The sequence below is a fragment of the Panulirus ornatus genome, chromosome 42 (assembly GCF_036320965.1).
Source record: "Panulirus ornatus isolate Po-2019 chromosome 42, ASM3632096v1, whole genome shotgun sequence".
Classification (NCBI taxonomy): domain Eukaryota; kingdom Metazoa; phylum Arthropoda; class Malacostraca; order Decapoda; family Palinuridae; genus Panulirus; species Panulirus ornatus.
This window is the reverse complement of record NC_092265.1, coordinates 4,789,123-4,803,031: the sequence shown is the minus strand read 5'-3', so window position 1 is coordinate 4,803,031 and position 13,909 is coordinate 4,789,123. Positions and strand designations below refer to the sequence as shown.

The window sequence follows — 13,909 nt, the reverse complement described above, 5'->3', positions numbered from 1 at the left end:
GATAATTATGTATATTAGTATACATTTCTTGTCTTCTCTCTCTCTTTTTGGTCTTGCATTTTTCATGTCATTCATTTAACCAGTGTTCATTTCCTTTTAAGAAGTTTTCCCACCAATTCTGTTAATATATCAGCCCCTTTTGTACTTTAGTTTAAAAATTCTTGGTCTCATCCATGCATCTTTCCTTCTCTTACTTATCCCTCTTCCATTGATATTTTCTTCTCTTTCTTAATACCCTTTCCATCTTCTCAGGCACAGTTTGTAAAGAAATAGTTTTAGTAAGCTTTTCTGGATGGCAAATATCAGATTTTACTCATACGAATGAAAATATTAAATGGAAGTGTTTCATTATGAAATACCTGTAGTGTCATAATTTTGATGATAATCAAATTTGTTACTTCCCTGAAACTGATTCTTATAGCTAAGTTATTTATCATTAGCCTGAGGTCTGATAATATCCATAATTGAAATAGAAAAAAGGGCAGCAAATTGCATAATTTTCAACCACTGCTTTTGATAGTATTGGTAAATAAATAAGATCTGAATTAGAAAAAACATCGAATATATTTTATGAAAATAAGAAATCAAACTTAGGACCAGTATTCCATATTTACATAAAAAGATGTTCTTAGATGAGAGCAGTGCAGCAGTTAGGCGGCTGCAGGAAGCAGAGGCCGCCAGTACGGAGCAGCATAAGCAAAAGGTGCTGCAGCTTGAGGAGCAGCATCGCCAGACCCTTGAACAACTCACCAAGCAACACCAGCATGAAATGGATCTGGGTTAGTCGGTTTTTCTTAATTCATTTGTTTAATCTTGAAAATCATAACTTAGTGTAAATAAGACAAACATGCTATAAATTTTAAATACATTACAGTAGTTTAATGGCTTCATTTTACCCCAGCTTTTGAGAAGCACCGGAAAGAAATGTCTCAGTTTGCCGAAGACCAGCAAACCCAGGTATGAAATATCATTTGTAAATGATTTATGTCATCAGTTAGTTAAGATACAGATATTGAAATATGCTTTTAAATATATAATATTCATAATGAAAAGAAATGAGGAAGTGCATGTTAATGTATCAAAGAATTTAACTGTATCCATGATGGGGTACTACATTCGACTTCTTTGGGGTATGATCTTTGTGAAAAGAAAACCGGTAAATACAATTCCAGTTGGCATAGATTTTACATTCTATTACACCTATGTTACCACAGCGTGAGGCACTGAGTCGAGCCCATTCTGCTGAGGTAGAGCAGCTTGAAGGCGAATGGCGAAATAAACTGGATGTTCAGCATGAGAAACACCTCTGTGCTGTACAAGAGCTCAATACCCAACACACACACAAGGTAAAAAGTTTTAAGTCCTTTATTAAAGATGATTTTTAGATAAGAAAATTTATTACTGCTTTATTATGCTAATGAAATATCTGAATTTACAACACACACACACTTAACTAATGAATATCTCTGAGAATGGTAATGAAATTGTTTTTAGCTGCGTGAGCTGGAATCCTCACGGCGAGCTCGGGAACATGAATTACAAGAAGCCAATTTCCGCTTACTTCAAGATCAAGAGGCTCTAAAAATTCAGTCTAAGAAACTAGAGGAAACCCTCCTTAATGATACTGACCACAGACTACAAGCTGTTCGGAAGATGTGCTCTTCCCTCAAGAGTGAGGTAATTGCATAACTCATTACGACTGCCAGAATTAAAATATATTAGCTGTCTTGCAATGAACATTTTATTTAGATATTGTATACAGTGTTTTCTGTGTTTTAATATTGTGGTGCACCTGCAAAATCTTGTATTTCAGAAGAACTATTTGTTTCTACTTCAAGGAGAGAGAAACCAGTGGCTCAAGAGTACTTTTTTACAGGTTGACTCTCTAAAGACTGTGGTGGAAATGAAAAATGCAGAAATTCATGATCTCCGTGGACAAGTAGTAGAGATGGAAAGACTCTCAAGTGAGCTGGAGGCAGCTCGAGACAGAGCTAAAGCACTCCAGGCCAAAACTGAGGATCTCCAAGCTCAGATGGAGAAGAAAGCTCTCCAAGAAAGGTTATAATTCTTTGTTATACAGAAAGGGTTACAAGTTAAGGTTTTATAACTTTTAAGTGATTGAAATTTACTTTATATAGCCAGGTTATGCAAGCATTTTGCAAAAGCTCACCTTACCAGCTGGTAATTATTTTATGATTTTATGTGAGGAAAATTGATCTAGCTGCTCCTATATCTAAAAATATTCATGAAATTGAATCAGTTTTACAAAAGTTTTGATGAATTTCAGTTTTCTCTTTAGTGTATCTTTTAATACTCATTTTAGTAAAATCATTTGCAAGGTTACAGAGAACTTATTTTAGGACTAACCAGCACTAATATTTCACTTGTTCAAAGTTCATATTGTTATGGTTATACTGTACAGGACTTGGTTTTGTTTGTGCAAGAGCATAGATTTTAATGTACTTTTTTTTCAACACAGACATCTGGTAAATGAGCACAGACTCTTGGTTGAAATATACCAGAAGGAATCCAATGCCAACAAGCGACTCAGCTTAGAAAATGAGGAACTCGCGTGGAAACTTCGACAACGGGAGGAGATCATGTCTACTTCCATGCCTTCTTCCACTCTTGGTACGTTAATTACGTTATAATGTTTAAATGTAGAGGAATGATAAATAACTGGGGCTTCATACAAAATCTTTTGAATTATGTACTAAAGATCATTTTGCTGTACATCCCAGTAATCTGCTTTCATGACAGTTTTATTACAAAATCAGTGTAAAGCAATCAATAAATTGTAGTGTGCTTTTATGGTGAGACACATTGGGTTAGAAGGGCAAGCATACAACAATAAAAAAAAAATTACCATAAAAACTGTCAGAAATGTAAAGGGACTCGTAAATTTTAACCTTTTAAGAAACAAAGATCTACCAAAATTGTGGCTCACCTTTGAGTGATGCATATATTTAGCAGTGTGTTTAAACATGTAACCTCTTTGCAAGGCTTCAGATGTCTTTTCGGAGGGCGTAGACAAGGTAGATCCATGTTTATTTAGTGATATACTTGTGTTCCATATCTGTTTTTAAGTCTTTACCCAATACCTAAATGGGAGTTTTCTTTTTAATGAGAAATTTGTAGCTACAGTATTACGTTGTTGTGTGTTTCTCCTCATTTGCCTCATTCTTGGTGAGCCAGGTCATTTGCCTTTATCTGCCAGGCTTGGGCTGCATGTGCTTGTCTTGCATGAAGTTTTATCCAAAGCACAACATTGTGGTGGTGGGATCAGTGCTTTTAAACAGCAGGTGAAAGAACATGGTTAACAGTCAATTGCAACATATAAACATATGATGAATGTTCAACATTGCATATTGTAAATATTTAATAGAAGACCACAGCTTTGGATAATACTGTGGAATGCTGCACATGCACATATGATGCCGATGGTAAGACCAGATGCTATACACTTACAAGAGAGAAGAAATAAAAGCAAATGCTAAATGCTTCAGTTTCCCTATTTGTATAACAAATAAGTTTTGCAGAAATTTATGTGATTCAGCCGCTGCATGATTAACATCTTTTCGTAGTGAGAGCTTTATGCAAGTAGTTATTAGTACTTTTTCAGATGCAGTTATTATTCCATGAAAATAATGAAAATATGATCTGCCTATAGTGTAAATAAAATCATATCAATCCAAATCAGACAATGAATGCAAGGGCATTTGCCCTTTAGTTTGGAATTCCAAATTTAGCTTAGTTAACAATACCGACATTAAGGCACCATCGGTCCTCCCACTGTGTGCTTACGTACCCCACTGGTCTGACCACCGGCCTGCACCTGACGCTCGGGTCACCTTTTACAGATCTCGTGAGCCGCTCTCCAGCAACACCACGGCGCCAAGAGGGGGCGCCCTCCCCTCAGGCTGCCCCCCGATCTCCCAGGTACGTATCCCAGCACTCCTATCACCCTACTGCCCTGCACTCCAGCACCAACAGGTATCAAAAGTACCTGTGCACCCTTCCCCTTTATGTCCCTTTTTTTTTTTGTATAATGTAATCAAGTTGTTTTTCTTTTGTGAAGCTTTGTTCACTAAGACTAAATGATGTAAAATATATGTTGATATTATTCTAAAAGTTAAGTTTCTTTTAATCTGTTTATTGTAACAATGCTGCTGCATTTTTTGCCATTCTTATGGTAAAGAGAATGAACATTTTTCCTTGTGGCTGCATATAAGATGTAAAAGCATCTACTCTGTAGATATCAAAACTGTGTATTTGTTTTATTACAAATAATATATATATATGTTATCGAACGCTCAAAGAAATTATCATTCATGTATTTTTCAGTTACCAAAGGAAACTTTACCATTAGATTTAAAAAGAAAACATACCAATATGTAAAAAGTTTTTCTTTCAAGTATATACCCCAGACCTTATTTATTTAAGCTATGACTCACAAGCATTTTTTTTTTTTTTTTGTATATATGATTCCAAGTAGATTTCATACATTACCTATCATTTATTGACATAATAGTGTAGTTTTTTTTTTCATGCTACAAATTTTTACTTGTGTAATTTTAGAATTGGCCCAAAAGTATTTTTACCTACCCCTTTCCTTCACCAGTTGTTATTATTGTTGTGAGGCATCATGCATGATAGCTTCTTTTTTGTCAAAAGAGTGTATATAGTCAAAAAGTGTATGTGATAGCTTAGTTTTCTTTTTTGATTCTTTATATTTTTTATTAATGCTGATTTTAAAAAATAGGACCACATTAAAAAAAAAAATTTAGTATATGTTCTGGCTTTGGCAATGGCTTGTTTAGATCAGGCATTTTGTTACATGTGTGCTAGTTTGTCATCCTTGTGTCTTCCTTATTGTAGGAAAAAATATTGGACCTAAATTACATTTCTTTTCAATGGTATTATACCCAAATTAATGGCCTTTCCCGTGGATCGACTAAACAGGTAATCAGTTATGCAGCTGTTCATGGTTTCATCTTTTGTTTTAATTTTTTCACACTTTCTGAATTTGAAAATTTCTTTTCACAGGGTAGCTGTTCGATCTCCATCAGGAAAAATATCACCCTCCAAGTGTGACATCAGTAAACGCAGGTCCCGACTAGGTCTGACTTCCGAAGATGGTGTTGATGGAGACAGCAGAGTACAAGAGCTTTCTTTTGAATCTCCTCCACCATCACCATGTGTGAAAGCTGTAGTGGAGAAATCAAATTCTGTCTCCTTTATCCTAGATCTTAATGACTCCCAGTCAGATGATAGCTTTTTGGATCTCCCACCATCACCTAGACCTCGACCTCAGCGGACTGTATCTTTGAGTGCTGCAGACCGCCCCCGTACACCCACACATGTGCGAAGAGTCATTCATAACAACAGAGCAAACAGTTTAAACAGAAATGGTTTGCATGTTGATGTAAAGCCAAAGGATATGAATGGAAAACCAAAAGAAGTAAATGGAAAGGCAAAAGAGGTAAATGAAAAGCCTAAAGAGGTAAATGGAAAATCCCTTGATACCAGTGGCCAAGGTAGTCGACCAGGATCTCGGCGAACCACGTCAGAAAGTAGTGAAGGAGGCAGTGAAATGGAAAGAGTATCTCCCACTGGTCTAGCATGGACAGTACCTGTCCATCAGCCAAAATCTCCAGTCAAGATAAATGCCTCTCGACAAAATGGATCACCAGTCAGGGATAGAATAGAACACCATCTTCTTGAGGACCCAGATGAGGATGAGTATGAAGAAACTCCAAGTAGTACTCATCATTTTGTTGAAGTTGTTGAGCTCTCTGGTGTTGGACTCACGAGTAGCTCTGAGGCTGCCAGTGACTCAGAACTTTCTCAGTGTGATTTAAAAGGGGGTTCCTCCACTGATTCTGACAGTGATAGTAGTGATGGTGAACGACATGCCAAACAAGACTCATCCGGCAATCAACCCCTTGGCCGCAAAAATGGACCTTGGTGCCCAAAGGAGGGTGCTGGTGAAGCTATGATAACTGACGAACTATTAAAACAGTATACTGGTGACCCTGATGAACTGTTGAAACAGTATACTAGTGATGCCCTTACAGTTGAACCTCTCCCTGGTCGAGGGAAACGACCCCCTCGAAGACGCCTTCCTTCTGCACCATCCTCTGATTCTGATGATAACAACATAAATCCTCACAACGATGGAAATAACATGGATGTCAGCTGGTCTGAGGATGTGGATATCACCTCTAGCTCTGAGATGCACGAGCTGTGATGGAACAGCTCACCTCCTTCCTCTCGACCGAAACCTGACGAACGACTGCGAACGACTAAGCACTGCCACAGCTTTCTGACTTGCCATGACACAAGTGATCTCCAAGATGGTACAACTTCCTTTGTGCAGGTATCAATCCTAATTACCCTTATGCACTTCAGCCTTTGTCTTTGGTTGCAGACTGTGAGGGGTATATGCCTCACCTTGGGAAGACAAATTGCCGTTACCATTCAGTAGATGAATCACTTGATGGCCAGTTCATGTTGTGTTAATTTTCTAGTCAGGCTGTGTAAGTCCACAGAACAGATCCTGTTATGCCCCCACCCTTCCCATAAGCTGCATTCAGCCAAAGCAGCTGAACTCCTTTAGGAGGTGTGTGTCTTTCTCCCAGTGTTCTCATTGCATTTGTGCAGCCACAAGCAGTAGGAACAATATGGGGTTATATTTTGCCTTATGAGACCTGTTTGTTTTGTCACTTCATGTGGCATCCATATTTACATTCGGAAGTAAAAAAAAGTTCATTCTTAGAGAATGTTTCAAAGTCGAAAAATAGGTCCACTATGCCTAGTTAAATGCTGAGCAGTACCACAGCCCACTGAGTGTTACCTAAACAATAATATGGTTGTATGATAGACTCAGCAGTTGGTTGTACATAATTCTCATGTAACTGAAAATACATATATATATTATCACTCACACTATAGTGTATTATATCTGATATGAGCATGAAGTATTTACAAATTCATCTCAAGAGCTTATACCCTATCAAGAGTCCAGATTACTGTAATTTATTATATGCACAATGAAAAGCGCAAAAATAGTTTATATATATTAATTGTTTTTGAAATTACATAACATGCCAGTACCCTTTTGTTGACAATGGCAAAACACGAATTATATATAAATGGCCCATTGGGTGTGTGCTGGGCTATGCTGAGCAGTGACGCAACTTTTACATGCCTTTCAGTTGTTGCTCTGGTTGGGTTGGTTGTCATTAGCTTCCATTGTTAATTCTTGCAATCATCCTAATGGTTATGCTCTTTGTTAATATATAGTGTTAAATGAACTGTTATTAGAGCCATGTCAGACTTGCTGCAGATTATTCTTACCCAGATAGACTATTTCCAAGTGACAATGTTAGCTCATGGCACACATCTCAGCCAGGATTATTGTCTACAGAAATCAGTGTGGCCATTTCTATATACCATTTGCAGGAACACACACGTCTACATATGCAATGTGGTGCCATGTGATACCTGTTTTTCTACCCAGTGTGCAAAGTGCTAACAGTGCTAGGGCTCGGTAGGTCAGTCTGCCCAGGTAGTAAAGGTCAGTTTAACCATGGCGGTAACAGCAATGTTGTGTTGTAAGGAAAATACACAGAAGCTCTCTTTACTTGTTTTGCAAATAAGGGAGACAGCCATACTGTAATCCTTTCCAGAAAACACAAAATTGCAAATTTCGCCTGTGATGTAGTGAAAAAATAAAAATTCTTCCATTTGATTATTTTTTTGCAGATAGTGACCGTTACTGCCCTCACATATTATTAGGAGAGTGTCTTGGTTTTAATTATTTAAGAGTATTACAGCAATGTTTATACTAAGTTCAAAGCCCTGATGTGATGTTATTTTACATCTGTATTACTACCCAGCTATTAAGTTTAAAGCCCCGATGTGATCTTACTGTAGGACATAGAAATAAAGCAAAGCTCTATTCTGCTCTTTTCATATCCTCAATTGTATTTCCTCTCCTGCAAATAATACCGAGTGAAATAATAAATACTCATTCTTTAAGAATTAAATAGAAAAAGATGACAGGAAGAATGAAATTTCTTAAAACATGCAGGCTCCATGTTTTGAAATGGTTTGGTCACATGGAGAGAATGAGTGAGAAATGTTGACAAAGAGGAAATTTGGGGCCTAACCTTGCAGGAGGGTGAGGTTCATAGGTTTTGGAGCAGTCTCTGAAGTCTCCTCTGCACTGCCATCATCCTCTTCCACAGAACTTGTTTTAAGGTCTTCTTCCTCTTCTTCATGAACAGATTCAGGTAATGGTAGACCTTTTTGAAGGTGTTTTACACTGCCTTGCTTAGAAGCTCCACCTTGTTGTTTGACAGGACATTTTCAGGGATGGTTTCTTTTGTTTTCTGGGAAATGCCTTCTTTATCTGCATCCGGTATCATATCTGATTCTTGGGTTGCTTCTGAAGGTGATATAACTACAGATGGGACAGGTTTTTCCGATGTGGTGGTGAAGCTGATCTGTGGCCCTCCACTGAAAATCCAGATGAAGGAACTGGAAAAGAAGAATCAAAAGATGAAGGAACTCCTGGAGGCAAAACGGATACAGATGTAATAGAAGGAGCTGATAGTGGTAAAACAGATGGAGGAGGAAGAGAAAGATAAAGTGAGGGAGGAGGAACTGACCATTCCACTTATATACATGCACATCTATTTATTAATTTATTATACTTTGTCGCTGTCTCCGGCGTTAGCAAGGTAGCGCAAGGAAACAGACGAAAGAATGGCCCAACCCAACCACACCCACATACACATGTATATACATAAATGCCCATACACGCACATATACATACCTATATATTTCAACACATACATACACAGACATATAAATATATACACATGTACATAATCATACATGCTGCCTTCATCCATTCCGCCGCCACCCCGCCACACATGAAATGGCACCCCCCCCTCCCCCCATGTGTGTGTGCGAGGTAGCATTAGGAAAAGATAACAAAGGCCACATTCGTAATGCACCAAAACCACAGCTCCCTTTCCACATCCAGGCCCCACAAAACTTTCCATGGTTTACCCCAGACGCTTCACATTCCCTGGTTCATTCCACTGACATCACGTCGACTCCAGTATACCACTTCGTTCCAATTCACTCTATTCCTTAAACGCCTTTCACCCTCCTGTATATTCACGCCCCGATCACTCAAAATCTTTTTTACTCCATCCTTCCATCTCCAATTTGGTCTCCCACTTCTCGTTCCCTCCATCTCAGACACATATATCCTCTTTGTCAATCTTTCCTCACTCATTCTCTCCATGCGACCAAACAATTTTAATACACCCTCTTCTACTCTCTCAACCAACTCTTTTTTATTACCACATCTCTCTTACATGTACATATACATATATATTTCTTATGTTCTAATTTTCCTCAGTATTATTCTACCATTAGGTGGGTGCTCAAACATCAGTTGTCCATAGTCCACCATATAATACAATCAAGCTTTCGACTTTACAGAGGCTTCATCAGGAAACCGCAAAAATGAGAAAAATACTACATCACAAAACTTGGATAAGAAAAGTAAAATGCAGCAAAATATAAAAACACAGCACATAAAAGTAAGGGACACACTAAACAAATTAACAATCTCATGAATGGTAGTACAATAAAATTAAAACAGGGAAACAGAAAAATAGAAATCTTACAGTAGAGGAAAAACACAGAACAATATTACACAAGAAAGTCCATCACTAATACTGAGAAAGGCCATGTGAAACCGTTATTGTCCAGATGTGGAACTGAGGTCAGGTTGGGCTTAGAGAATGGGTGAGCAATGTGATCATCATCCTGAATTAAATTGACATATTTACTTATTATCCTTAATCACCATCTCCAGCGTCAGCGAGGTAGCACAAGGAAACAGACGAGGAGTGGCCCAAATCCTCCCACATACACATATATACATGCACACCCTTACACAGATATATACATATGTACACATGTACATATTCATACATCCTGCCTTTATCCATTCCTGTCACCACCCCGCCAAACATGAAACAGCATTCCCCCCAGTGAGGTAGTGCCAGGAAAAGACAAAAAAGGCCACATTCATTGACATTCATTTGGTGTCCTTGCTGTCTCTTCATTGTTTATTAACTGACTGTTATATTTCTCTCATGTAACCCCTGATTATGTGATTATTTCACGGAGTGCACTTGGGAACTTATCGTGTTTCATTTTCCTGTGGACTCACAGGAACATATATATTGTATGTATGTGTGTGTAGCGCAAGGAAACAGACGAACGAATGGCCCAACCCACCAACATACACATGTATATACATACATGTCCACACACGCTCATATACATACCTATACATCTCAACGTATACACATATACACATACAGACATATACTTATGTACACATACACATAATTCATACTGTCTGCCCTTATTCATTCCCGTCGCCACCCCGCCACACATGAAATGACAACCCCCTTCCCCGCATGTGTGCGGGGTAGCACCAGGAAAAGACAACAAGGGTCACATTCATTCACACTCAGTCTCTAACTGTCATGTATAATGTACCGAAACCACAGCTCCCTTCTCACATCCAGGCCTCACAAAACTATCCATGGTTTACCCCAGACACTTCACATGCCCTGATTCAATCCACTGACAGCACGTCAACCCCGGTATACCACATCGATCCAATTCACTCTATTCCTTGCCCGCCTTTCACCCTCCTGCATGTTCAGGCCCTGATCACTCAAAATCTTTTTCACTCCATCTTTCCACCTCCTCCCTGGGGACAGAGGAGAAAGAATACTTCCCACGTATTCCCTGCGTGCCGTAGAAGGCAACTAAAAGGGGAGGGAGCAGGTGGCTGGAAATCCTCCACTCTCGTTTTTTTTTTTTTTGATTTTCCAAAAGAAGGAATAGAGAAGGGGGCCAGGTGAAGATATTCCCTCTAAGGCCCAGTCCTCTGTTCTAAACGCTACCTCGCTAATGCGGGAAATGGCGAATAGTATATATATATATATATATATATATATATATATATATATATATATCTCACATGAAGTGAGTATTTTGAAGGTTTGTTGAATGTGTTTGATGATACAGTGGCAGTTATAGGGTGTTTTGGTCGAGGTGGTGTGCAAAGTGAGAGGGTTAGGGAGAATGATTTGGTAAACAGAGATGAGGTAGTAAAAGCTTTGCAGAAGATGAAAGCCGCCAAGGCAGCGGGTTTGGATGGTATTGCAGTGGAATTTATTAAAAAAAGAGGGTGACTGTATTGTTGACTGGTTGGTAAGGTTATTTAATGTATGTATGACTCATGGTGAGGTGCCTGAGGATTGGCGGAATGCTTGCATAGTGCCACTGTACAAAGGCAAAGGGGATAAAAGTGAGTGCTCAAATTACAGAGGTATAAGTTTGGTGAGTATTCCTGGAAAATTATATGGGAGGACATTGATTGAGAGGGTGAAGGCATGTACAGAGCATCAGACTGGAGAAGAGCAGCGTGGTTTCAGAAGTGGTAGAGGATATGTGGATCAGGTGTTTGCTTTGAGGAATGTATGTGAGAAATACTTAAAAAAGCAAATGGATTTGTATGTAGCTTTTATGGATCTGAAGAAGGCATATGACAGAGTTGATAGAGATGCTTTGTGGAAGGTATTATGAATATATGGTGTGGGAGGCAAGTTGTTAGAGCATCTCTATCAACTCTATCATATGCCTTCTCCAGATCCATAAATGCTACATACAAATCCATTTGCTTTTCTAAGTCTTTCTCACACACACACACACACACATATATATATATATATATATATATATATATTTTTTTTTTTTATACTTTGTCGCTGTCTCCCGCGTTTGCGAGGTAGCGCAAGGAAACAGACAAAAGAAATGGCCCAACCCCCCCCCCCCCCCATACACATGTACATACACACGTCCACACACGCAAACATACATACCTACACAGCTTTCCATGGTTTACCCCAGACGCTTCACATGCCTTGATTCAATCCACTGACAGCACGTCAACCCCTGTATACCACATCGCTCCAATTCACTCTATTCCTTGCCCTCCTTTCACCCTCCTGCATGTTCAGGCCCCGATCACACAAAATCTTTTTCACTCCATCTTTCCACCTCCAATTTGGTCTCCCTCTTCTCCTCGTTCCCTCCACCTCCGACACATATATCCTCTTGGTCAATCTTTCCTCACTCATTCTCTCCATGTGCCCAAACCATTTCAAAACACCCTCTTCTGCTCTCTCAACCACGCTCTTTTTATTTCCACACATCTCTCTTACCCTTACGTTACTTACTCGATCAAACCACCTCACACCACACATTTTCCTCAAACATCTCATTTCCAGCACGTCCATCCTCCTGCGCACAACTCTATCCATAGCCCACGCCTCGCAACCATACAACATTGTTGGAACCACTATTCCTTCAAACATACCCATTTTTGCTTTCCGAGATAATGTTCTCGACTTCCACACATTTTTCAAGGCTCCCAAAATTTTCGCCCCCTCCCCCAGCCTGTGATCCACTTCCGCTTCCATGGTTCCATCCGCTGACAGATCCACTCCCAGATATCTAAAACACTTCACTTCCTCCAGTTTTTCTCCATTCAAACTCACCTCCCAATTGACTTGACCCTCAACCCTACTGTACCTAATAACCTTGCTCTTATTCACATTTACTCTTAACTTTCTTCTGCCACACACTTTACCAAACTCAGTCACCAGGTTCTGCAGTTTCTCACATGAATCAGCCACCAGCGCTGTATCATCAGCGAACAACAACTGACTCACTTCCCAAGCTCTCTCATCCCCAACAGACTTCATACTTGCCCCTCTTTCCAGGACTCTTGCATTTACCTCCCTAACAACCCCATCCATAAACAAATTAAACAACCATGGAGACATCACACACCCCTGCCGCAAACCTACATTCACTGAGAACCAATCACTTTCCTCTCTTCCTACACGTACACATGCCTTACATCCTCGATAAAAACTTTTCACTGCTTCTAACAACTTGCCTCCCACACCATATATTCCTAATACCTTCCACAGAGCATCTCTATCAACTCTATCATATGCCTTCTCCAGATCCATAAATGCTACATACAAATCCCTTTGCTTTTCTAAGTATTTCTCACATACATTCTCACACATATATATATATATATATATATATATATATATATATATATATATCTTTTCTTTCTTTCATACTATTCGCCATTTTCCACATTAGCGAGGTAGCGTTGAGAACGGAGGACTGGGCCTTTGAGGGAATATCCTCCCTGGCCCCCTTCTCTGTTCCCTCTTTTAGAATATTAAAAAAAAAAAAAAAAAGCAAGAGGGGAGGATTTCCAGCCCCCCGCTCCATCCCCTTTTAGTCGCCTTCTATGACACGCAGGGAATACGTGGGAAGTATTCTTTCTCCCCTATCCCCAAGGATAATATATATATATATATATATATATATATATATATATATATATATATATATATATATATATATATATATATATATGACAGCTAGAGACTGAGTATGAGCAAATGGGTACTTTGTTGTCTTTTCCTAGCGCTACCTCGCACACATGAGGGGGGAGGGGGATGTTATTCCATGTGTGGCGAGGTGGTGATGGGAATGAATAAAGGCAGACAGTGTGAATTGTGTGCATGTGTATATATGTATGTGTCTGTGTGTGTATATATATGTGTGTACATTGAGATGTACGGGTATGTATATTTGCGTGTGTGGACGTGTATGTATATACATGTGTAGGGGGTGGGTTGGGCCATTTCTTTCGTCTGTTTCCTTGCGCTACCTCACAAACGCGGGAGACAGCGACAAAGCAAAATAAAAA

At 39.1% G+C, this 13,909-nt stretch overlaps 2 protein-coding genes across 22 annotated transcripts in view; one reads left to right on the top strand and one right to left on the bottom strand.

Moving 5' to 3' along the window:
* Nucleotides 1-7,964, top strand: part of LOC139761857 (uncharacterized) — a 557,099-nt gene extending 549,135 nt beyond the window's left edge. For 8 of the 9 annotated variants that reach the window (XM_071686401.1, XM_071686397.1, XM_071686400.1 and 5 more), the window contains 8 exons: nucleotides 633-779; nucleotides 902-957; nucleotides 1,215-1,346; nucleotides 1,495-1,677; nucleotides 1,877-2,058; nucleotides 2,480-2,631; nucleotides 3,861-3,939; nucleotides 5,047-7,964. In XM_071686401.1, coding sequence (XP_071542502.1) covers nucleotides 633-779; nucleotides 902-957; nucleotides 1,215-1,346; nucleotides 1,495-1,677; nucleotides 1,877-2,058; nucleotides 2,480-2,631; nucleotides 3,861-3,939; nucleotides 5,047-6,250 — 2,135 coding nt within the window. In that variant the 3' untranslated portion in view covers nucleotides 6,251-7,964. The remainder of the gene's footprint in view (nucleotides 1-632; nucleotides 780-901; nucleotides 958-1,214; nucleotides 1,347-1,494; nucleotides 1,678-1,876; nucleotides 2,059-2,479; nucleotides 2,632-3,860; nucleotides 3,940-5,046) is intronic. The other variant, XM_071686405.1, reaches the window with a different exon arrangement.
* Nucleotides 7,067-13,909, bottom strand: part of LOC139761858 (uncharacterized) — a 255,590-nt gene continuing 248,747 nt past the window's right edge. For all 13 annotated transcript variants that reach the window (XM_071686406.1, XM_071686409.1, XM_071686412.1 and 10 more), the window contains one exon: nucleotides 7,067-8,544. In XM_071686406.1, the coding sequence (XP_071542507.1) occupies nucleotides 8,325-8,544 (220 nt within the window). In that variant the 3' untranslated portion in view covers nucleotides 7,067-8,324. The remainder of the gene's footprint in view (nucleotides 8,545-13,909) is intronic.